We start from the raw sequence: 26,602 nt of genomic DNA, 5'->3' as shown, positions 1-26,602 counted from the left end.
AACAACTTTACATAGAAAATCTGTAACTCTTACTTAAACAACTCTGGGGCCCATGTGAAAAATGAGCATGACTCACCCACATCTGCTTCATCGCGGGCATGAGTGTTTCTGACAATAAGGCATGCACACAGGCTTTTTTAATGTAGCATTTCTTATTAACGATTACATCCAAAATGTTCCTCTCACCAGAAGTCTCTTTAGAGTTCCTCTATTTTCTCAGTAAAATAAAGTCGTCAACTGAGAGTAATGATGAGGAGTGAACTGTTGGAATTTTTAAGGGAGAGGAAAATGTATAAAACAGAGCTGTAGAGAGAGAGGTGATTATGAACTTAAAACTTGGTAAGTGAGAAGTACAAAGAGGGCGGGAGGGAGACTGAAAACTTGACAGGAGGCTCAATGGACTATGGAGGTAAGGGTGAAGAACTACCAGTCTGGATCCTCTTTGGAAGTAAGCTGGAGACATCAGTAGCACTTGAAGAGTAAGATATCTGAAGTGGAAATTACGGGATTCACCGCAGGTACACAAAGTCAAGGGTACCACAGGATGGAAGGCAAGATCTTTGGAAGAGAGATAAAAAAGTTGAGAGGCCAGAAGTATTTAATTGGATGTTAATATACCTGACTAACGTATGTGGGACACAGACATATATTCTTCCAGGAGTTAAGAACAGTGACCAAAGGAACAACAGAGGAGTAGAAGAAGAAGTAATAGGTGGTACAGTCTGATGACATAAGATTCAAAGCTGAGTGATTTCAGGGAGGATGGAGTAAAAATAGGAAATGGCAATAAGAGGTAAAGAGGATATATATATCAATTCTAGCCCAGCTGTACTTTGAGATGAAAAAGAAGGGATCACTAAGAAGGACTGCAGGGGAAACTGGAGTATTCAGGAGGGAGTCCTTTCCTGGACACACAAGCTCTCTCCTGTTGCTGCTAACAGTGATCTGCAAATGAGTCCTCACTGAGACTGCACAAGGACTCTCAATAATTGAATACAGTTATCTACACACAAAAGGGCCAGAAACTTGAGCTCATAATTCTGGCCAGAACTAGAAATGGAGTATGTTCTTGAACCTAAATAGCAACCATAGTATATACATATTTGCAGACAAATTAAGGGGGGAAAAAAGGTTACAACTGTTTGAAAATGTCATAAAGAATTCAAAGAAAGAAAGTACCAGGAAAATAAACTAGAATATTTAAGAGTATAGTAGAGAAAGTCATATATGATTGTCCCAGTCACCTTCACACACCAGATATCATCTTTCATAGAAGCCAAAAGACGATCCTTGGGAAGCTTACTTTAGAAGAGTAATACATATACAGAGATACTGCAATAAGATTAGGAACAAAACCCTGAAAAATGAAAAATCCTGAAGTCATGGAATGCATAGTAAAGATAACTGGGTTAATTTTAGCTCTCAATTCATAAGTAAAATTCAAAGAAATAGCACCATCTATTGGAACTTCTCATATTTAAAAATACACATTCTCAATCCTTAGAAAATGTGTCTATAATGTAACATATCCACACATTTAGCTAAGAAAATAAATATTATAGTGCAATACTAACACAAAATTTAAAAGTCTATATTAAAAAATACTAATTCTTGGCTTGTAATTCTAATTTCAAATAGCTAATCATTTTGATAAATTCAAATTAATATTATTTGAATAGATAATAATATATAATAGATATTTACATATCTATTGAATAATAGATAATTCAAATTATCTATTAAAGATAAAAATATTCTCAACCAATTAAAAAAAAGCGTATAGCTATATGGTCAAAGTAACTCACAGATATGGTATTCCTGAATGCTGCTTGTATAACCATATATTGCAGAATATCCAAATATTATGATCATGACAACATCTCTACTATCCAACTCCATAATGTGTGCAGAATGTCCCTCCACAGCATACTGCTGACCGTGTCCAAGCACCGTGGGAGTTTTTGTACTCCACGACTGACTGTGTATGTTAAACACCCACAATTCATCTGTGACATTGCCATCACTGGTTTCAATTCTGCCTCCATACATAAAGATGTTTTCCTGTAAATTAAAAAACGTATGTTAATACACAAAATATTTATATCTTATCAAGATACATGAATTAAAGACTATGTTTAAACATTAAATTTTAGCAACTGCTCACAACATGCATAAGACATAGGTTCTTATGTGTAAAAAGTCAAATGGGAACACATGAGCAATGATGATTAATTCTTTTAATTATGAGAAGGGGGGAAGTCACACTTTCAAAAAGTTACTTTAAGGTGTTTTAATACATATTATATGGCTAATTAACCATCCTAGTTGTTAAGTCCCTAGTTGTTACATCTGAATTTTACCATCTATTTGTACCGCCTAGTGCTAGTCTCATTCACCATTTCCATCAAGCATTGTTCACCAGAAAAGTAGACACATTTGTGTATATTATGTGGAGTACGTTTTTATTACCACTTCTCATGGCTATGAGCAGATACTTTAGAGCATTTATAAATTATAAAAATCATATGTGATTGAAATGAATGATATATAAATCATTACTATTTCAATAACCTAGAAGGAGAAAAGAATTTCTTCAACCTAATAAAGAGCACCTAAGAAAAACGCAAAGCTAATATTGTATTTAACGATAAAAGGCTGGATGTTTCACCACGGTCAGTTATAAAGATGCCCACTTTTTGCCACGTATATTCAACACTGTACTCAAGATTTTTAGTCTGAGCAAATATGCAAACACTGAATAAAGGCATCCAGATTGGAAAAGAAGAGTAAAATATTTCTATTTGTAGATGATAGGAATTTGTATATAGAGAATCTTAAGAAATAAAAAATTAGAGTTACTGACTTCAGCAACACTGCAGAATAAAAGATCAATGTCCAAAAAATCAATTTATATTTCTATACACTTGCAGTTAACAATCCAAAAATGAAACTTAAGTAAACAATTCAATTTAAAAAGCATCAAAAAGAATAAAATAACTAGGAATAATTTAACAAAAGAAACTCCAAATTTATACTGTGAAAGCTACAAACAACTGAAAAATCCAAATTAATACAAAGACATCCTGTGTTCCTGGATCAGAAGACTTAATATTGTTGAGATTGCAGTATTCTCCAAACTGATCTACAGATTCAATGCAATCTCAGTTCAAATTCCAGATTTGTAGAAACTGACAAGTTGATTCAAAAAATCACACAGAATTGCAAGAGATACAGAATATTTAAACAACCTTGAAAAAGAAGAATAAAATTGGAGTATTAACACTTTTCAGCATTAAAACTTTCTACAAAGCAAAAGTAATCAAGATAGCAAACTACTAGAAAAAAAAATAAATAAACACATAAATCAACATAACTGAGAGTCCAGAAAAAAAATCCATATCCTTACAGCTAACTAATATTTGACAAAAGTGCCAAGCTCATTCAATGAGGAAAGACTAGTCCCCTCAACAAATGATGCTAAGAAAAGAAGATAGTTACATGCAGAAGACTGAACCTAAATCCTTACTGCACAGAACATACAAAATAACTCAAAATGGATCAAAGACCTAAAAGTAAAAGCCAAAAAAACTATAGAACATTTAGAGAAAACACAAGCTAAATATGCATGACCTTGGATTTGACAACATATTCTTAGATATGACACAAAAATCACAAGCAACAAAGAAAAAGTATATAAATTAGATTTCATCAAAGTTCAAAACTTCTCTGCTTCAAAAGACACCACCAAGAAAGTAAAAGTTCACAGAACGGGAAGAAATATTTGCAAATCATGTACCTGATAAGGGACCTGTATCTAGAACATATAAAAAACTCTGACATCTCAATGATTTTAAAATGGGCAAAGAACTTAAACAGACATTTCTTCAAAAAAAAATACAAATACCCAAAAAAATCACATGACTACTAACATTTGTAGTCAACAGCAAAAGGTAAATCAAACATAAAATACCACTTCATACCCATTAGGATGACTATAATCAAAAAAACAGTAACTAGTGTTGGCAAAGATGTGTAGACATTGGAACCTTCATACAAAATTGGAAATGATACCAAAAGCACAGGCAAGAAAAGAAAAAACAGATAAATTGGACTATTTCAAAATTAATAACCTGCCCATTAAAGGACACTATCAACAAAGTAAAAAGAGAGCCCACAGGATGACAGAAAATATATGCAAATCATAAATCCAGTTAGGAGATAAAATCCAGAATACATAAAGAACTCCTACAACTAAACACCAAAAAAAGAAAAAAAAACTTAAAAACAGGCAAAAGACTTAATATATGTTTCTTCAGAGAAAGCATACAAATAGCCAATAAGCACTTGGAAAGATGTTCAACATCATAAATCATTAGGGAAATACAAATCAAAACTACAATGAGATAGTGCTTTACACGTACTAGAAATTTTATTATTAAAAAAAAAAAGAAAGAAAGAAAAATAGAAAATAGTAAGTATTAACAAGGATATGGAGGAACTGGAATCCTTGTGCACTGTTGGAAGGAACACAAAATGGTCAGAGTTTCAGTTTTGCCAGATGAAAAGAGGTCTGGAAATAATGGAAATGACTGTATAACAAGTTGAATGTACTTAATGCCACTAGATGGACTGTACTGTTAAAAATGGCAAAATGGTAAACTTTTGTGATGTGTATTTTATCAAAATTTTTTAAGTGACTGATTTGATGACAAGGTATAAAGTCATGGACAAAAACTCAATCTTCTTTTCTCCCCATGTTCAATGGAGGATAGCATGTTCAATGGAGGAAAACAATATGGCAGTTCTTAAAAAAATAATTAAAAATAGAATTACCATTAAATCTAGGAATTTCCCTTCTGACTATCTATCCAAAAGAAATAAATCAGGCACTTGAGCAGATAGTTGCATACTCATGTTCATAGTAACACTTGATACTAGCCAGAAAGGTGAAAGCAACCCAAGTATATACTGATGGATGAATGGATAAACAAAATGTGGTATATACATACAGTGAAATATTATTCAGCCTTTAAAAAAAAAGAAGGAAAAAAATTAAAAAAGAAGGTAATTCTTACACATGCTATAAGACAGATGTATCTTGAGGACACTGTGCCAAGTAAAATAAGCTGGTCATTATATAAGCCAGTCATTTATTAATCATTAAATACTGTATGATTCCACTTACATAAGGTACCTAGAACAGTCCAACTCATAGAGACAGAAAGCAGAAGGGTGATTTGCCAGGGGCTGGGGAAGGGCGGAAATGTGGAATTACTGTGTGGGTACAGAGTTTTAGTTTTGCAAGATGAAAAGAAGTCTGGAAATAATGGAAATGACTGTACAACAATTTGAATGTACTTAATGCCACCAGATGGACTGTACTGTTAAAAATGGTTAAAATGGTAAACTTCTGCTATGTGTATTTTATCAAAAATTTTTAAGTGATTGATCTGATGACACGGTATAAAGTCATGGACAAAAACTCAATCTTCTTCTCTCCCCATGTTCAATGAAGGATAGCATTAAAATCTATTTTTTTACTAAAATAGTATAAAAAAATCTATGACACTTCAAGTTATTGTGATTCATCTGATCTCCTGTTTTCATTAAGTATTTGAAATAAATCTGAGATTTAGTATTTTTTTCTCTAAGGCTAATTTAAAAAAAAGATTAATATTTAAAGCAGGATCCATACCTGATACAAAGCAAGAGAATGCCCATATCTCTGGAGAGGTCCCCTTGATACAGCTCCTACATTCCATATACTGCTTTCTAAATTGTAACTAAAAACAAGAAGAAAATAAATATAACTTCATAAGCTAAGATTCATTTTAGGGTTTTAATTTGCATATGCTTTACTTGTATTTAAATATTCATTAAGTTCAAAAACAATTACAAATAAACTCATAATTTCATATACCATGTTAGAAATTTTTAATAAAGACTCATTCAACATATACCTACTCTAAATTAGGATTCAATCATCGGAATATGTAATATGCATTAACTTGACTAGGCTATTTATTACTGGAATTATTCTGTTCAGCTTAATCATTTGAACCAGTTGATTAACCTAAACAATAGTGAGCTCTTCTACACTCTTAAAGTCACGTGGGCCTCTTTGTTGCCTCTTGAAATCTCCAAGCAGCATCTACCTTAAGGCTTTTGTCTGGCTCTTTTCTCTGCCTCCAGATAACTGCACCACCAACATCTGACCTCCTTCAAATTTGCTCAGTTCTCATCTTTCCCATGAAGTCTACCTCAACTACTGCGTTTATAACTGCAACTCCCTCCCCTTCAGCATTCCTAATTTCTTATCCCTGCTACCTATTTTCGGAGAAGGCAATGGCAACCCACTCCAGTACTCTTGCCTGAAAATGCCATGGGCAGAGGAGCCTGGTAGGCTGCAGTCCATGGGGTCACTAAGAGTCGGACACGACTGAGTGACTTCACTTTCACTTTTCACTTTCATTCATTGGAGAAGGAAATGGCAGCCCATTCCAGTGTTCTTGCCTGGAGAATCCCAGGGACAGCGGAGCTGATGGGCTGCCATCTATGGGGTCACACAGAGTCGGACACAACTGAAGCGACTTAGCAGCAGCAGCAGCAGCTATCTATTTTGCTATCTATCTCTATCTATCTGTGTATATATGTGCATATACATAATTCACTTTGTTGCTGTTGTTCAGCAGGTAAGTCATGTCTGACTCTTTGCAACCCTACAGACTGTAGTCTGCCAGGCTCCTCTGTCCCTGGGATTTCCCAGGCAAGAATACTGGAGTGAGTTGCCATGCCCTTCTCCAGGGGATCTTCCTGACCCAGGGATCGAACCCGAGTCTCCTGCTTGCCAGGCAGATTCTTTACCACTGAGCCACTTGGGAAGTCCTGTATACTTATTTATCACGTTACTTAATTTTTTTTTCTAATTGTCTATCTTTACTCACTACCTTCACAAAGACAGGACATTCATCATATCCACTGATATATCCCAAACTGTTACTGTTCAGTCACTAAGTTATGTTTGACAATTTTGTAACCCTGTGGACTATAGCCTATCAGGCTCCTCTGTCCATGGGATTTCCCACGCAAAAATACTGGAGCAGATTGCCATTTCCTTCTCTAGGCAATCTTCCTGACCCCGGATTGAACCCACATCTCCTGCATTGCACATGGCTTCTTTATCACTGAGCCACCTGAGATGTTCCATATCCCAAGTACTAAGCACATAATGTGTTCAAAACAATTTGCTATGCCATGATGACAAGTTAATTTTCACTAATGTCAATGAATAAATATCCTGTAAAATACTCTCTAATAGACACTAATACAGAACGTTTACATCATTTACTGAATAATTTGTCTTAAATGTAACATGTTCACCTCAATTAAATTCTATTATAGAAGATTAATCAACTTACTACTGACACCATCACTTCTAAAAAGCTTTTTAAACATCCTTACCTACAACTAAACCGCCTTTAGAATAATGAAAAAACATTCTCTAACCTGTGAAAACAGCAACAAAGTTACTTCTAATCTTATATCTCTAGTTTACTACAAAACTAAATAAACACTGTAATCAAAAGAAACAGGTTTCAGACAAAAAAATAAATAAATAAACTATCTGGTTCAAATAGAAAATATATATTTAGGAGAATATCAGCAAAATTCATCACTTAATTTAAAATGTGCTATTTAACTTGTACACAAACTTTTAAGATTTCCAAGTTTCCTTGACAACTATACTGTCTTCACAACTCTACTTTGCAAATACCACAATTTAATACAAAATTGACTCTATTTTCACAAACTTTTCATTTTCATGAATCATAGTTAATTTCCTTTTCTTTTCCACATTTAAATCTCAGTTCCTCAAGTTCTTTGCATATCTTAATAATCCTATCAATTCTCTTTCAGTTCTTTCTACTATATTTTATCTTTCATTGCTACAGGATATTGAAGGATATTGTTATCCTTCATTTATTAAATGTTTACTTAAAATTCTTCCTCCCTCTCTTCAGAATTTATTTACACTTTGATTCCGGTCATACTCAATCATAGTTTTAAAGCAATCTCCTCTTAAATACAGAATTTTTTAAACTCCCAAATTAATAGGGCTAATATATTCACAACTTAGGGTTTATAGATACAGAATGCTCAGTTAAAACTTAATTTCAAATAAGCCACAAATTTTTAGTATAAGTATGATCCATGCAACACTTGAGATAAAACTGAAAAATAAAATAAAATTACAAAAGTCCTATTCATACTAAAAAATTATTCACTGTTGATCTGAAATTCAGATTTAACTGGGTGTCCTGTATATTTATCTGCTAAATATAGCCACCCTTTAGGGGCATACACCATATGGTACACTGTCCAAGGACATTTCCGAGTGCTTGATGCCCAAGTTGCACCAGTCGTTACATATTATGAATATGACCCCTGAAAACAACACTGATAATCAAATTATTCTTATTCCCTCTTTTATTGTTATTGAATAGTTCATAAAGTTCAATCACCAGATGAAAAAAATCAGATAAAGCTGGCATCCATGCAACTCTCCTTATCATCCAATTATGCAAAGGATAATCTTCATTGAGTCCACAGTAAATCAATAACCTATCTTACAACACTGGTACCTCTCTACCAATAAAAGTTTGCAAAGTAAATGCAGAGTAAAAGTTTAGGTAAATTAAAATTTGAGGAAAAAACTGAAAGTATTTTTATATAAGTAATTATACTTCATTCTGAAAAAATAAAAGGTGACCAGGATTCACAAAGGCCAATATAGGCCTGGCCTGGCCTTATTTAAAGCTAATACTTTCTTATTCAGAATTTAATAAAAGCAATCTAGAAAGTTAATGAAATGTCTACATAGAACAAACATATATGCACAGTGACAAATAACTTTTGGATATACTGAGTTATATATTCTTGAATCAGTCCCATGTGGAAAACAGATACTCAACCAGTCATAAATCGGCATAGCAGTAAGACATTTAGGACAGTCTTCATTATCCAAAAATACCCAGCTTAAAAAATAGATTGCAAAAATATGGGGAAAAAACTTACTTCAAGACCATTTGAAAAGAACTGTAGTTAAAAGTATATCCACCGATCACCCACATAAATTTCCCATGTAAAACAGCTTTATGGGAAGCCCGACCTACGGAAGGACTGAAGGGTTTAACATTTGGCAGAATCCAGTAAGACTCAGTGGAAGGAACATTCAAAGAACAATCAGGACCTATTTAAAAGAAAAATCAAACAATGCAGTGCATTAAACAAAGACCTTCGACTACAGAAATAGAACATATGGGTTAAGAGAATTTAAGAATTCAATGCTCATCATATTAATAAATATAATATATATAATAAATAGTCTGAAATATAACTTACAGGAAAAACTCTAACAGCAAATGTAATGCTTACAGGAGGAAAAAAAAATCATATACTCAAATTAGGCTTGAATATGTTCAAATATATATCACAATTTGAAAGAATTCTTTTAATAATATAAATTTCAGATTTATTTTACTATGCTAATATTCTACTTGAATATTAGAATGGAAAATGGAAAACAAAATACTCAAAACCCAGTTCTGTCACTAAAAGTGTGATCTTGGGAAAGTCTGTTTCCCTCTGCCACCATCAAGCCTTCATCTATAAGACAGAAATATCTCCTAAGGCTTATTATAAATATTTAATTTTTTAAAAAAACAGAAATTAAAGCATTTGTAAATTGTAGCACTTTCTGTTTACAACTGTATTAAAGAAACACAAAAATAAAAATTACATTTTTTCTTAGCAGCATTCTTATTAAGAACAACCAGAATTGGCATTGGTAGGGAAGCTTACTGTCCATAAACTGAAAAAATTATTATGCATAATAAAAAAAATTAATTGAGTACAGGATAACTTAAATACTGCAAGTTGAAAACACTGTCTTTTCCTATCCACATTCACTATGTCGCTCAAGAGTCTTGGTTCATCATCTGTAAAATGTAGCTGACTAGTCTAGATCAGTGTTTCTCAAACTTCAGTTATGGAAGGAATGCTCCTAATGGAAATATATTTATTTTCATCAAATTTAAGGGCTCATAAACTATTTTAATTCTAATGAAACTAATAGAAATATATTATGTTCAAAGTTATTTTATAAATATAAAACCAACATAAGCTTGTAAATTATATTCATAAAGAAGCTTATAAAATCAGTAAAATTAATATTTGCTTAAAATGATGGATGACATTGTTCTGCTCAAAGTAATTTATTAGACTCCAGTTGAAAATGACATTAATGCTATAGCACCTTTTTTACACAACTTTAAGATACTGTATTATGTTCACAAAACAATTCTCACAGCACTTTTCTTTCATCTACCATTTACAAACCTTTCTAATTTATAAAATAGACCATAACATCATTTGACCTCAACTTATCACAAAAGTATCAGTACATTTTATTATACCTTTTAACCTATAATAAGACTATTACTTGGTCCTAACTCAACAGTCAACACAAATGCTGGCACTGAAATCAAGTAGCATTTTTACACAATTATGAAAGCAATGATTTCTTATCAAAAAAGTTTTAGATCATCACTGAATCACAAAATTTTACAACATTCAAACAGACCCTAATTTCAGAAATATTAACCTTTACAGTTTTTATTTGCTTATTTATTCACTCACCCATGCATTCATTCATTCATCTTCAAAGTCCTTTTCAAGGTTTACATTCTACGAGTCTGTATTTTTCAGGTAAAAATTAGGTAGATCACCTCTTTGATAACAAAAAAATCTTTTAAATCAGATACAGAAAATTTTACCGTTTCTAAGTGAAAAGTCAATGAACTACACCTTAGTAAACAAAGAAATTAAAGGAACATGTTGATTTTTTTTTAAGTTAAAACTACAATTCTAAACCACTGAGACCTCATTTAACTCAGGTTGGCAAAGAACAGTCCATGAGCAAAATCCAACCCAATACATGTTTTTGTAAATGAAGTTTTGTAAGAACACAGTAAGCTCACTCAGTTAAGTATTACTGAAGGCTGCGTTTGCCACACTTGGCAGAGTTGAGCAGTTTTAAGAGAGACCATACAATTCACAAAGTCAAAAATACTTCCTATATGGTCTGCTACAGAAAAGTTTGCCAACCTCCTAATTTAACTGAAAAGAAATAAGATCATATGGGCATTATACATAAGTATTATACCTACTGGTTTGAATGCTAAATGCTGTTTTCTTTAAAAGAAAAATGTAGATTTCAGTCAGGAATAATAAACTAAAAAGTATAAAATGTTAATAATAGGTTAATCTGGGTAAAGGGCATTTGTATACTCTTTGTACAATCTTTGTTCTTTCAATTTTACTATAAATTTGAAACTCTTTCTAAAGAAAAAATAAAAACAAGTCTACTGCCTAAAGGCACAGAGTTGGAAACAGTCAAATAATATGTAGTTATGCCTGGCAGAGGTTGATAGAGAATAATGGCATGTAAACTTCTTAAGATATTTAAATCAATAATACATATATGAAGTCCACACTAAAACAAAATAGTTCAGAGCAAGCTTGTGGTAGGCTAAATAATGAGCCTCATAGATAAAGCAGGTTCTAATCACTAGAACCTATGACTCTTACCTTATCTGGCAAAAGGGACTCTGTAGATATAATTAAGGATCTTGAGCTGGGGAGCTATCTTGGACGAACCAAGTGGGCTCTTCATGTAATCACACATGCCTTTCTGAGAGAGATTTGACTACAGAAGAAGAAATCAACAGAACCATTGAAGCAAGATGCAGTGCTCCATGATTTGGAGATGGAAGAAGGGGAAAAAGCCAAGGAAAGCAGGCATAGCAACTCTATTGCTAGAAAAGTCAAAGATGCAGATTCTTTCTTAAGAGCCTCCAGAAGGAGTGTGGTCCTGCCAACACCTTGATTTTGGCTCAGTGAAACCGATTTCAGACCTCTCACCTACAGAATGTTAAGAGATTAATAAGTATATGTTAAGACGCCAAGGTGAAAGTGAAAGTCACTCAGTTGTGTCTGGCTCTTTGCAACTCCATGGACTGTCCATGGAATTCTCCAGGCCAGAATACTGGAGTGGGTAGCCTCTCCCTTCTCCAGGAGATCTTCCCAACCCAGGGATCAATCCCAGGTCTCCCACATCGCAGGCGGATTCTTTACCAGCTGAGCCACAAGGGAAGCCCAAGATCGCTGGAATAGGTAGCCAATCCCTTCTCCAGGGGATCTTCCCGACCCAGGAGTCAAACTGGGGTCTCCTGCATCGCAGGTGAATTCTTTACCAACTGAGCTATGGTGGAAGCCCCCGTTAAGACACCAAGTTTGTGGTAATTTGTTACAGCAACTGTAGGAAACTATTGGAAGGACTGATGCTGAAGCTAAAACTCCAGTACTTTGGCCACCTCATGCAAAGAGCTGATTCACTGGAAAAGACCCTGATGCTGGGAGGGATTGGGGGCAGGAGAAGAAGGGGATGAAAGAGGATGAGATGGCTGGATGGCATCACCGACTCGATAGACATGAGTTTGAGTAAACTCTGGGAGTTGGTGGTGGACAGGGAGGCGTGGCATGCTGCGATTCATGGGGTCGCAAAGAGTCGGACACGACTGAGTAACTGAACTGAACTGAACTGAATGCTAATGACTACAATTTTTGATCTAACTTATGTAAGATAAATACTGTTATTTAGTACAAGAAATTGGATTTTAGAGATTTTACAAATTTTACTCTGCAATCTGGAATATCTACTTCTCTATGTAAAACAGCAACTTTTTCCTCTCTTCGTTACTACCGTATTTTCTATAACTTCTAGAAGGAATGGTTAACAGCCAAACTCTACAGATTGTCATTATTTTACTCTAAATTAATAAGCTTATATACAGAATGAAAGATTTATGAATATGACTTAAAAGTTTAAGGAAAATTAGATGTCTTAATTTGTAGCTTTCTGTACTCTACAACTAAAATGATTAAAAGAGTAAATTTATGTACTGAATGTTAGTTAACAACACAAACAGCTATAAAGAATGCATTATACACACAAAGGCTCCACCACCCATTAAATATCATTTAAGGCCACCCAAGACTCCCATTTCATAAAAATATACCCATGAAAAATCCACCACTTTATTATCTGGACACTTATGGAATATTTCTGCATAATTCTCCCTGTATAACTTTCATCCATCAATATGGGAATCTCTTCAAGGTAAGCAGATTACAGCTCTCTTGAAAAAGATGTACTAAACTAATTCAAGTTACAGTGTGTTTTCATAAATATTTAACATGCTACCTTTTCCACAGGTTAATCCAAAGAGCAAAAATGAATTTCTAATGATGTAACTTTTGGCACTAGTGACAGGCTACTGAGAAACAAATTTTTGAGGCTATTCTATAACCCAAAGTAGAATTATACTCTGCTGCTGCTGCTGCTGCTAAGTCACTTCAGTCATGTCCAATTCTGTGTGACCCCATAGACGGCAGCCCACCAGGCTCCCCTGTCCCTGGGATTCTCCAGGCAAGAACACTGGAGTGGGTTGCCATTTCCTTCTCCAATGCAGGAAAATGAAAAGTGAAAGTGAAGTCGCTCAGTCGTGTCCGACTCTTAGCAACCCCATGGACTGCAGCCCACCAGGCTCCTCCGTCCATGGGATTTCCCAGGCAAGAATACTGGAGTGGGTTGCCATTGCCTTCTCCAGAATTATACTCTGATCCCTCTCAAATGTACATCTACATCCTTACAATCTCTCTTGAATTCTAGACTCAAAATTAAACTACCTACATATATTATCACCTTGCTTATTTAACTTATATGCAGAGTACATCATGTGAAATGCCAGGCTGGATGAAACACAAGCTGGAATCAAGATTGCTGGTAGAAATATCAATAACCTTGGATATGCAGATGACACCACTCTTATGGCAGAAAGCAAAGAAGAACTAAAGAGCCTCTTGATGAAAGTGAAAGAGGAGAGTGAAAACGTTGGCTTAAAACTCAACATTCAGAAAACTAAGATCATGGCATCTGGTCCCGTCACTTCATGGCAAACAGATGAGAAAACAATGGAAACAGTGACAGACTTTATTTTTTGGGCTCCAAAAATCACTGCAGATGGTGACTGCAGCCATGAAATTAAAAGACGCTTTCTCCTTGGAAGAAAAGCTATGAACAACCTAGACAGCACATTAAAAAGCAGAGACACTACTTTACCAACAACGGCCAGTCTAGTCAAAGCTATGGTTTCTCCAGTAGTCATGTATGGATGAGTGTTGGACTATAAAGAAAGGTGAGCACCAAAGAATTGATGCTATCGAACTGGAGTGTTGGAGAAGACTCTTAAGAGTCCCCTTGAACTACAAGGAGAGCCAACCAGTCCATCCTAAAGGAAATCAGTTCTGAATATTCATTAGAAGGATTGATGCTGAAGCTGAAACTCCAACACTTTGGCCACCTGATGCAAAGAACTGATTCATTTGAAAAGACCCTGATGCTGGGAAAGATTGATGGCAGGAGGAGAAGGGGACGACAGAGGATGAGATGGTTGGATGGCATCACTAACTCAATGGACATGAGTTTGAGTAGACAGGAGTTGGTGATGGACAGGAAAGCCTGGCGTGTGGCAATCCATGGGGTCGCAAAGAGTTGGACTTGAGTGAGGAACTGAACTGAATTGAACTGACATGACATTTCCACTGGGATGTCTCATAATCATCTCAAACTTAACATGTCCAAACCTAAGATCTGGATGCCTCCCTCTCAAATCTGCTCCTTCACCTGTGTTTACCACCTCAGTAAGCAGTACTCCCATTCACCCAGTTGTTCAGGGCACAGATCTCAGAGCTACTGAGTTCTCTTTTTCTCTCATATCCATATCCAACAAATCCTGGACTGACATTCATTAGAAATGTAGGAATACAGCTTTTCCAACTGCTAAAATATGGAAATACTTCACTGACTAAGTAGATGCTGCTGGTACCAGGCCTTCCCCTTCCAAGTTCCCCTGGCCCCTCTCTGCAATAATCCAGACTCTTCACAAAAGACAGCTAAAGGGGTAATGCCTGACAAAGTATGGCTTATCCAGGATCCTGCTGATTGGTTGGTGTCTCAGTGTCTCTACTTTACCCATTAAACATCTACCAGACTCTACACACAGATCTTTTCCTTTACAACTACCATCCTTGTCCAAGCCACCATCCAGTCTCACCCGGATTACTGAAATAGTCTCCAAACTGGTCTTCTTATTTCTATTCTTCTTCTCTACCTATCACATTCAACTCCACAATACAACCAGAATGATTAAAAATATAAATCTACTCTTATCAATTCCCTCAAAATCTTTCAATGATTTCCTATCACACTAAAAATAAAAATCCTAAAGGTGGCTTACAACTCCTACATGACTGGCCTCAGTATTCACTTATTGAATGGATGAATGAAAATATCCTTAGGATCACAAAAGATTAAAATGAAGTCAAACCTCACTTTCCCACTTATTAGCCATGAAATCTTGGAAAATTATTTAACATCTCTAAAATTCATTTTAATCATGGAGATTTTACCTAAAGAACATAGAATCCTGTGTAAATAAAGTAAGGTTGAATGAAACTGTACTTAATATTGAATACTACTATGAAAGCTTCATAATAGTAAGCATATTACTGTTATGAAGTTTATTCTCTCATTTCAATATACAAGGAAACTAAGCATAATTAAGTCTACAGGCAAAATATGCTAATGAAGCCTAGCATTACTAGGTATTATAAATATACATGCCAAAAGAAAACAGTACAATTACAACTAAAACATTTCTATAATCACAGGTAAATCCAATTAAGAAATAATTGCAAAGGACAAAACCCAGAATAAAATACTACAAAGTTTTGAAAGTTTTTCCAAAGCAATTCCAGAATTACTGAATTACATTCTCCCTTCCTTCTCTCTTTTGCACTGGAACAGTTTTTCTAAGGGAATCTATCTCTGATATGATCATGGAAATCAGTACAAAAATTTTATGTGCCTTAGAAAAATTTTATAAAATAATTTTTCTTCCATAAAGAATGATATAAATGTAAAGTCTTTAACTGAGAGAAGCAGCAATTCCTGGAAGGTCCCCTAACTTTATGAATAGATTTATATACTAACTTCTGATGTTACTAGAAAAACTGTGAGGCTCTATACAAAGATGCAGGATGGAAAATCAAGCAGTAAAATTTTCTCTCTCCCAACAAGTGACTGGCATTTTAACAGCATGCTTTGATTTCTCAGGAAAAAAAAAAATTAGTCTGAATAGAGTTCCTTTATATCATTTAAAGCAGGTGAAAGAAACTGAAAAGTAACCCAGTCAAACAAAAGTTTGAGGGGAAAAAAATCATGCTCCAGAGTTTTATACTTCTTTTTTATACAGTTTTGGCTCATACATTTAATTCAAACTTAATCTATGACATCATGAAAAAATATTTATCTTACTACTAAGGTGAAACATATTAAGGACAAATTTTTTATTTATTCTTTTTGTAGTTTTTTAACAGGAAATATTAAATAAACATTGCTAACTTTGAGCTATATCAACACAATTCGTTAAGCTGCATTTCTATAAACAACTCTATACTGAATTTTTGGTATTTTAAATAAATCTAGTAACGGAAAATACATATTGTCCTCTAATACTATCTCTGGTGTTGTATATCAGATTTCTTTGGTTATAAGCCACAGAAACCAGTTTCGGGGAAATTAAGGAAAAATGGGAATTTGTTGAAAAAATATGGGGAAATTCAAAGAATTTTTAAAAGAGGCTGAAAAGTTACACTTAAAATAGATAAGTATATGGATTTATCATCCCATCAAGATTACTTACAATGAGTGAAAGGCAATCGCCCAAGAAGAAATTGAATTGCTAATAGGAAAGGAAAAAAATATGCTGAGAAGGGAGATGTGAAGAGCGGTACACGTAACTTACTGTAATCACTCCAGAAATAGTCCTGTGATCTAATATGTGCACTGCATCTGAAATTCTCTACAATAAAAGGCAAAATGAGATAACACTGCTGCAAGCTTCCTATCTTCTAACATCGTTAGAAACATCTGATTTGGGTTCTGTATCCAAAGTATTCTAAGCATTTTCAAGGCCCATAAAACCAATCTCCAAAGGACAGTTATCAATTTTAGTGCAGTTTAAATGTCCACAGCTGTTCTGACAATATCTGAGTTTTATAAAACAATGAATTGTATGAGTGGTAATCACTACAGTAGATCTGTTCCAAGAATACGTGGTTCTCACAGTTTAGGTCAATGATGCTATAACAGTATGAAAAGGAACTGTCCTTCTTTTAGGAAAGATCAGTGCCCTCCAATTACTGTTTTTGTGTTGTGAAAGGCCTGAAACAAAGCTTTACAGACTGGTTCTGATTAGCTGAAAATGATAAATACAGAGTGAGCAGGGACTGAGGACAGGATCTGTCTATCCTACCTGTCTAAGCCAGAGGCAATAAAATAACTGGTTTTAAGTCTCTCTACATTAGGTAAGTTTCTATAAGGAGCCTCTGTCTAGCACAGAATAGTCTGTGAATTTTGTTGTAAGCCACAGCTCAGTCCTTTGTTCCATTCTCTCTCTCTATTCCCTTCCTTCATGATCTCAGCTGAACTCATGGCTTTCAGTATCATCAACTATTTCTAATTTAATATTTTTAAGCCAGTCAGCCCCAAGCAGTACAGACCTCTCTCCACTAAACTCCAACTGTCTTTTCAACATCTCCTCTAAGACATCTAAAAGATATCTCAAACATAACATACCAAATCCAAACTGATCTTCCTCCTAAAGTGTCCCTCATATCAATTGATGACAACCTGATCTTAACCTAAGGTCAAAATTTTTAAAGTCAATTTTAGTGTAGTTTAAATGTCTCTTTTCTTTCTCCCTTTGTTAGATTTCTAAAGGAAAATGTAAGTTATGCTGTGTACTTATACACACTATCCTAAAGTAACTATGTCCTAATATGTTACATGAATAACCCTGAAAAAAATTTTATGATAAAATATTCATGGATCTGAGATAAAAGATTTCATATTTTTCTAAAACAACATCATCAAGTTTTTACAACTTGAAAAACGCCATGGAGTCTTAAGTGCGTGCTTTGGTAGTCAATACTGCCACCCGATGGCAAATATTAAAATCTAAAACCAAAGGACAGAAAGAAAATATCTGACCAGACTGCTCAAATTCAAATGTTCACCTCAATATTTAAAATCATGTTTTATCAAGTAAATTTCATAATTTATTAGAGTACTAGTCTACTAAAACATCTGTACTTGAATATCCACATATCACTAAACAAGCAAACTAAACATTTCTAATTCAATCATGTAAGAAAAAAAGAAAACAAATAATTTGAGTGCCTACTATACAACAGGCACTATAGCAGATGCTGAGGATATAAAGATGATCAAAACATAATTATTCTTTACTTCATGGAGTTTACGTTCCACTAGGAAAGATACTCAAAGAATCACACAAACATAAATGTGGTAGGTGCTACAAATTTAAAAGATATAGTGCTATGAAAGCATCTCATGGGAGTATCTGACCTGAGAATGTTAAGGGTGTGAAGGAGGAAGTGCAGAAGTAAGAAAGGCCTTGAAATATTTAGGGACAAAGAACATGCGAGGAACTGAAATGAATCCAAACAAAGTGCAACTTTAAAGAATCAGAGACATTATAGAAAATATCAAATTACCTGACTTACACATTAAGATATCATCTTTTAATCAATAATCTAAAAGGCTGAAAACATCCAACCTCTATCCTTACCTGAGAATGACTGAACTAGACTGAAAAGGAATACTGAATATTCATAAAGAATAGGATTAGAAGAACTAAATGACACAATTGAACAGGATATTCTGGAATAGGAAAGGACCAGGGATGATTTTTCAATGTCCAAGTAATGACCTTTTATACAAAACCTGGTAATCTGTTTTTCAACTCCACAGAATTGGGGGAGGGAATGTGTTGTGGTAATAAACTAAGAATTGTACCCCGAAGCCTGCTGCTTTATCTTTTCTGCCTGTTGACTACTACCATCTATTCCACATCGCATAGTTTTTCTGAGCAGACATGAGAGAACTGTTCAATACATTCCTCGTCAATTATGGCAACAATCTATACTTTAAAATATTTTACTTGCATTTTTTCTTTGTTTAGAAGATTCTAATCATCTGAACCCCCTTCCTCATTTAGGAAAATCTCTAACAGTGTGAAGTTTGTTCAGAAACAAAATCTATTCCCACACAATTCAGAAGGTAGGGGTAAGACCTAAATTTAGTCAAGTAGATATTACTAAGCAGGCCTTCAAATCTTCATAAGTGATAACAAAGATGTGGGGAAGGTTTAGAACTTCTCTACCCAAGCCTGTAGCATGCAGTATCCACAGTAAGGACACCAGGCGTGGTACCCCAGGATCCAGTGGCAGCGACAGGAATATCCTCATCAAACTTTTCTGTGGCTAGATCTTTGCTGGGAACCAACCCCCTAGCCTTCTGTTATACCTACCCCTTTCCAACCAAGGCTTTTACAGCCTTCCCATCTCCTCTGTGAGCTACCCAATATCCTTTTGTATTAGAGTACAGGTTAAGACAACCAAATAAGTTGTCTTAAATAAGACAACTTATTTAAGTTGCTTAAATAAGCTAAAAGTTAATTCTTTTCTCGTAAAACACATTCTACAGGCAAATATGCAAGCGCTACTAGTTACCACAGTTACTGCCATTTACCAGCCATTGTAAAAGATCTCAGTGATGTAAAATTCCCACACAGCAATTCTACTCATATCCTACTGACCTAACAGTATAATAACCATGCTAGATGCAAAGAAGGCTGAGGAATATGGTATGCAGCTGAAGGCCATGTGCTGAGAGCTACAAACTCAGTGAATTCTATCACCAGAAAGAAGGCAAGAACAAATCCTGGGAGGCAGAGGTCCCTGACATACTTCCCAATAACTGCCTTTTCTGCTCAGGGAAACCAGAACTGTTTCTGTTGCTTACAATCAAACCAAAGACTTCCAGGGGTTCTGATTTTTTAAAGTTATGTAAGAGAGCAACCTTGAGCCACTCTGATTAGGGAGTTGATTGGGGACAGGGGCGGGGGGAGAACACATAGCTACTTGAAGCTCTGCTTCCTTAAATACAAAATTAGGTATCAGGTCTGAGGCTCAAAGAAACCAGACTATACATCATCTGTCTTGAAAGAAGTACAATATCCATTTCACCAAGCACTACCCATAAAATATTCATCAGAGATAAATTAATTACTAAGAAGCAGTAACAATATACAAATGTCTGATTTCTATATAATATTTTATAATTTATAAAGCACTTTCACATTATTCTCATTTAAAAAATATATGTATAAACTTCATATCATCACTTTGCTTTAAAAGTAAACATACCCAGTAATTGCTCCCCCATTTCCACTTGCTTTTAGACATTTAAGAGTCAAGAAATTTTATGATTTCAGGCCCTCCTGACAATAATAAAATGTGAAATGCCAATAAACAGAGCCAGAAAAACAACAGATAACATTTTCAGTCAGATTTATATTACAGAACACCCAGAAAATAAAGTATTTTAAAGATGGAAGAAAAGAACAAAGAAAGGACAGAGATGTTCATAGAGAATATATTACAAATATATTTCTTGTTTGCTTTTAAGACTGTTGAGATGAGCTGGGGACTAATAGCAGATGAAGACAAGTTAGAAAAAAACCTTGCATATAAGCTATACTTCTATTTCTCAGGCCTTAGCTTAAATATATTCTTGATGCACTTACTAGTCTCTCCAGGGAAAAGGACATTATTTAAGATTCAAGACGAAATGGAAAGGAAAAAAAAGATACCTCAAGGCACTTTTTAAGGGAAAGGCCATGAATTATTAAAATAGCCACTCAACAAAATACACGCCTCTATAATTAAAAACACTGAGAAATTTGTATCTGTCATAATCATAATAGGGAATCAAATGCAACTCAATAATCACTGATATTTCATACGGTTGGAGTAACTAATTTTTAATGAAATAACATGTGTTAAAGATGAGCATAATTTATGGAAAGCCTAAAATAATTCCTCCAAATAACTACTCAGCAGACTCAGCAACATTTTTTTAATTTGTCTGAGGAAAGTTAAATATAAGGAGCACATTCTCTTTGGTTTTTACTTGGGTCTGATAGGAATTACTGCTACTACTGCTACACATGACCATGTAACTTTACATTATGTATTTCTTGAGTCAAAGTTCCCCCATCAACAGGATTAACACACAGGATTCTTAACGTGTAAATATAAGGTGCAGAAAGCAAGCTCTCGGTAGGTAAGTATTGGAGGTGGCCAAAGAGTTCGCTGGGATTTTTCTATAACATCATAAGGGGAAACCCCAAATGAATGCTTTGGCCAGCCCAATATATAAATATATTTTATATAGGCCAGCCCTATAGAAAGTAGGACCTATCTCTTCACTTAATTCCACTATGGTAAGATTTATGATTTTATACCCAAATACTTAGAGCTACAACTTGTCAATGTACTCTAAGTTGAATCTTTAATAATACATGGTGATAAAAATTATTTAGAAATTCTTCCCTAATTCTTCTTACTTCTTTTGCCACAGCAACTGAAAAACTTTTTAAAATATTCTATGTTCTTTTAAAAATAGCCACAAGGGGTCAGTCTTTCCTAAGAAAGAAGTTTAACATAGTCCAGTACCTTCCAAGATAAGCATCTATTTTTGCAATATGCTATTCATGTTACTCATTATAAATCAAATTTCGATGTACCAGGTGTTAATTTTAGCCAAGCCACCAAATCTTTGGGAACCCATCAAAAAATTAAAGAAGATCAATAATCATACATCTACAATTTGAAGAGTTTCATTTATAACTTTATTTGATTCTCATAATAGCACGTAGACAAAATCTTTACTGATTTTGTGAAAAAAGTGAAAGTCGTTCAGTCATGTCCAACTGTTTACAACCCCATGGACTACAGACCACCAGGCTCCTCTGTCCATGAGATTTCCCAGGCAGGAATACTGAAATGGATAACCATTCCCTTCGCCAAGGGATCTTCCCCACCCTGGGATGGAACCTGGGTCTCCTGCATTGCGGTAGATTCTTTACCATCTGAGTCACCAGGGAAGCCTTATGAAGAAGCAAATCATTAAGAAGTTGACTATTACTGAAATTCTAAAAACAAATATATGAGATTTGGATGTGCAAACTACAGCAAATGAGTGTAGGTATTATTTGTATTAATATATTAGATACGTGACTATATGTTCCAAAAGCCACTTACCTTGCCAACTATCATTGCAGACACACAACTTTTCTCCTGTCAGGTCACAGTAGCCATGATCTGGACTGCCGCAATTGGCTTTACAGTAGGGGATATCACAAGCTTCACCCTTCCAGTATTTATCACACTCACAATACACTTGGCTTGAAACAGAGACACTAGTTGTACACTTCCCGTGACCAGAGCAATTGTTAGGACAAGAATTGATTCTGTAAAATATAATTCATATATATTCAAATTTAAGATGATTGGAAAAATAATCTGGGCTGGGTTTTTGTTAACTTTATAAATATTATATGTGTCCATGTGCTTCATTTGACACAGTTTTACAACGTGACTTCAATTCTTTACTCTGTACCTTTTCACCCCTAAGGTGATTCAGGTATACATATCTTCAACTGGCCTCAGTTCATTCAATGAGCTTACTCTGCTACCAAGACTACAGCACAATGTTTGGTAAATATTCAAGTACTCAAACACTTTATAGGGCATGAATACACTTTATAGGAAAAAAAATAAGGTCATGAATACATGAAACAGCAAGAGAAGCCAAGACATAAACTGGTTACATGATACTTAAATAGCATGCTATCACCTGAACACTGTGGTGGACGTTAAAAGGTGTTTATCAGATTTCATTTTAAGCCTCCCTAACTGATTATATTTTACTATATATTTATTCTCCCTTGTGTACATGCTTGATATAAATAAATTCTATAACAAATTGCTGATTCAAGAATATTTAGGATGGTTTATTCCTCATGAAAAATGCTCAGTTATCATTTTCTACATTCCTGAAGAAAACAAACAAATAAAAAACTGTATCAAATTCTTCTGTGGTCATTCCTAATGAAAACAACCAAAAGCATCTCTGGCTAATTCACTTCACCCTTGGACTTCTATAAAAATCTGCATAGAGAGTTAGACTAAGAGACACTCAGAAATATTATTTTTCTAATTTTAAAGAAACAGTGGTATGTAGCCACTTACCTTATCTCCTAAGCCTCAATTTTCTCATGTGTAAAATGGGGAAAATACACACTTGACAGAACTGATGTGAAGAGAATTAAAGAATCTTATTGTACATAAAGCATTCAGCACAGTTTCTGCAATAAGACGGACTATGAAAATGTAGCTCTCTTCATTCTTCAGATTATGTATAAAATATCTTGGAGCACAGAGGGGCAAATGACGGCTCACTGAAATCCTGAACATTAGTGACTTAAAGTTACAGTAAGTGTGTATTTCTTTACTTAATCGTTTCCCAACGATTTTTAATTTTGTAGTTAATTTTCAGCCAAACCTAACTTGTTACCATGGTGCCCTGAGGCTTACAAATTATCCTAATACAAGCTTACAGTATTTGGGGGATCACATTATGAAAAATCTTATGTAACTTAGGAAGAGATGCTGTATATTTTGGAATTTAACACCCTAGCCGACTCCTGGTACATAAGACATTTACACAAACAAACAATAAACTCTTTTATGTCAAATCATTATTACAATATCAATTTTTTTTAAAAAATACTTACGAGTAAAAAATGTTGAAACCAGTTAGATTATATGCAGCATCACTAAAAAAATGTAACAGTGCATAGCCAGATGTTGTAACAACTTCAGGCACAGTTTCATTTCCCCGTATTTCAGGAACTATCAAACCACTGAAAGACAGCAAAGTTGAACACTGTGTATATTAATGTACACATGACTATTAATCACACAAGACTCCTTCAAAATATTCCGGTCACAATCATTAACTATCTATTATATATTACAATGGGCAACAAGAAGAATAAATCTAAAATGAGCTCCTAGTCATTTCTCACCGGTGAGCTCTGCTGCTGCTGCTGACAGACTACCATCTACTCTCAGGCCCCATACTCCTTTCTCTCTTCTCAACACGAGACTGTAATGTCCCCTTTCTCCCCATGCCCTCTTGTCCAGCCTCTCATAAGACCAAAGGGTGCTCTTTTACTTAAGTTATAAGCAAACCTTTATTTAAAGACACCTTGGGAAAGAACTGTTGTTGTTAGCTGCTAAGTCATGTCTGACTCTTTGGAACCCATAGACTGTAGCCCGCCAGGCCCCCTGTCAGTGGGATTTCCCAAGCAAGAATACTAGAGCAGGTTGCCATTTCCTTCTCCAGGGGATCTTTCTGATCCACAGATCAATCTGCATCTACTGCACGGAAAGGCAGATTCTTCACCACTGAGCCACGTGGGAAGAACTAATATGGTTAAAATGTCCCTACCACCCAAAGCAATACTAACTTTTATTTTCTTGGACTCCAAAATCACTGCAGATGGTGACTGCAGCCATGAAGTTAAAAGACGCTTGCTCCTTGGAAGAAAAGCTATGACAAACCTAGATAGCATATTAAAAAGCAGAGACACTACTTTGCCAATAAAGGTCAGTCTAGTCAAACTATGGTTTTTTTCAGTAGTCGTGTATGGATGTGAAAGTTGGACCATAAAGAAAACTGAGCACTGAAGAATTGATGCTTTTAAACTGTGGTGTTGGAGAAGACTCTTGAGAGTCCCTTGGACTGCAAGGAGATCCAACCAGTCCATCCTGAAGGAGATCAGTCCTGAATATTCATTGGAAGGACTGAGGCTGAAGCTGAAACTCCAATACTTTGGCCACCTGATGAGAAGAACTGACTCAATGAAAAAGACCCTGATGCTGGAAAAGATTGAAGGCAGGAGGAGAAGGGGACGACACAGGATGAGATGGTTGGATGGCATCACCGACTCAATGGACAAGAGTTTGAGCAAACTCCAGGAGTTGGTGATGGACAGGGAAGCCTGGCATGCTGCAGTCCATGGGGTCACAAAGAGTCGGACACAACTGAGCGACTGAACTGCACTGTATCCTTTTCTCCATCTCGAATGTCCTATCTAATCCCCACACTTTGTCTTCGCTCTTCTACTGACAATGAAAGACACCATGAAGAATTAGCTACTTCTGAAATCATACAGCACTCTTTTTATAATCTGATTACACCACTCGTTATGTTTAAAAGGTCTGTTTACAGTTCATTCACAGGGCACAGCGACTGTGTGGTGATGCAGTCTCCAAAACCTTGGCCTTTCCCAACCGACAAGAATGTCTCTGTTATCCACTGTGGGCTCACAGTTATGCTAGAGGTGACTCAGGATGGGGGCTGCCCACACCAGAAAGACCAAACATGTGACTGATTAACGTGTCGGAGCTTTAAGCCACAAGAAATCCACCTGACTTGCAGAGTCAGAATGGGGCTAGACTGAGTGTGACCATGTGGCCAATGATTTAATCAAGCGTACGAAACGCAATCCCCAATTAACTCTGTACACCTATAACTCAGGAGGCACCCTGACACACACTCTGACACACTGGGAGGCTAACATCTGTCCTACGGACGCAGAGAGTTTCCCTGGTGGCTCAGCTGGTAAAGAATCTGCCTGCAATGCAGGAGACCCTGGTTAGATTCCTGGGTCGGAAAGCTCCCCTGAAGAAGGTACAGGCTACCCAACTCCAGTATTCTTGGGCTTTCCTGGTTGTTCACATAGTAAAGAATCTGTCTGCAACATAGCAGACCTGGGTTCAATCCCTGAGTTAGGAAGACCCCCCGGAGGAGGAAATGGCAACCCAGTCCAGTGATCTTGCCTGGAGAATCCCAAGGACAGAGAAGCCTGGTGGGCTACAACTCATGGGGTCGCAAAGAGTCGGACACGACTGAGTAAGGACACAGAAGCTTTGTCTATGATGCTCCCAGATCTCACCCTACGTGTCTCATCATCTGACTGGTCCTGGTTTTTATAATTTGGAGTAAAACTATAATCGTAAGTACAGTGCCTTCCTGAGTTCTGTGAGTTACCTAGTTAATGACTGAACCTGAGAGGGTACGGCACCTCCCAACTTGTAACCAGCTGGTCCAGAAGTGCTGGTGGCCGGGGCACCCCTGAACGTGCAGCTGGTGTCTGAAGTGAGGGCAGTTTGGGGGAGGGCCGGGCACCTAACCTATGAGGTCTGGCCAGCTTCAGGCAGCTGGTGTCTGCAGTGGCCTGTGCCTTACTTCATCCTCCAGGCTTACGGCAGTCTCTGGAACTGGGTAGGGTATCAAACATTTGTTGAACAATAAATGCTCATACAACTGGAATAATTCAAACGTTTAGATTCTGAATTCTTACTAAAGTGAAGTACAAACAATATAGGCTTTAAGTCAGGAGACTAGCAAGTCCTAATC

At 35.7% G+C, this 26,602-nt stretch overlaps 1 protein-coding gene across 3 annotated transcripts in view; it reads right to left on the bottom strand.

Annotated features, from left to right (window-relative positions):
• Window positions 1–26,602, bottom strand: part of ATRNL1 (attractin like 1) — a 746,492-nt gene that overhangs the window by 682,859 nt on the left and 37,031 nt on the right. For all 3 annotated transcript variants that reach the window (XM_065923396.1, XM_065923397.1, XM_065923398.1), the window contains exons 4-8: window positions 23,910–24,038; window positions 22,375–22,583; window positions 9,076–9,250; window positions 5,696–5,783; window positions 1,806–2,061 (exon numbers count right to left, since the gene is read on the bottom strand). In XM_065923396.1, the coding sequence (XP_065779468.1) occupies window positions 1,806–2,061; window positions 5,696–5,783; window positions 9,076–9,250; window positions 22,375–22,583; window positions 23,910–24,038 (857 nt within the window). The remainder of the gene's footprint in view (window positions 1–1,805; window positions 2,062–5,695; window positions 5,784–9,075; window positions 9,251–22,374; window positions 22,584–23,909; window positions 24,039–26,602) is intronic.

Source organism: Muntiacus reevesi, chromosome 2, assembly GCF_963930625.1.
Source record: "Muntiacus reevesi chromosome 2, mMunRee1.1, whole genome shotgun sequence".
In the NCBI taxonomy this organism is placed as follows: domain Eukaryota; kingdom Metazoa; phylum Chordata; class Mammalia; order Artiodactyla; family Cervidae; genus Muntiacus; species Muntiacus reevesi.
This window is presented reverse-complemented; position numbering and strand designations above follow the sequence as displayed.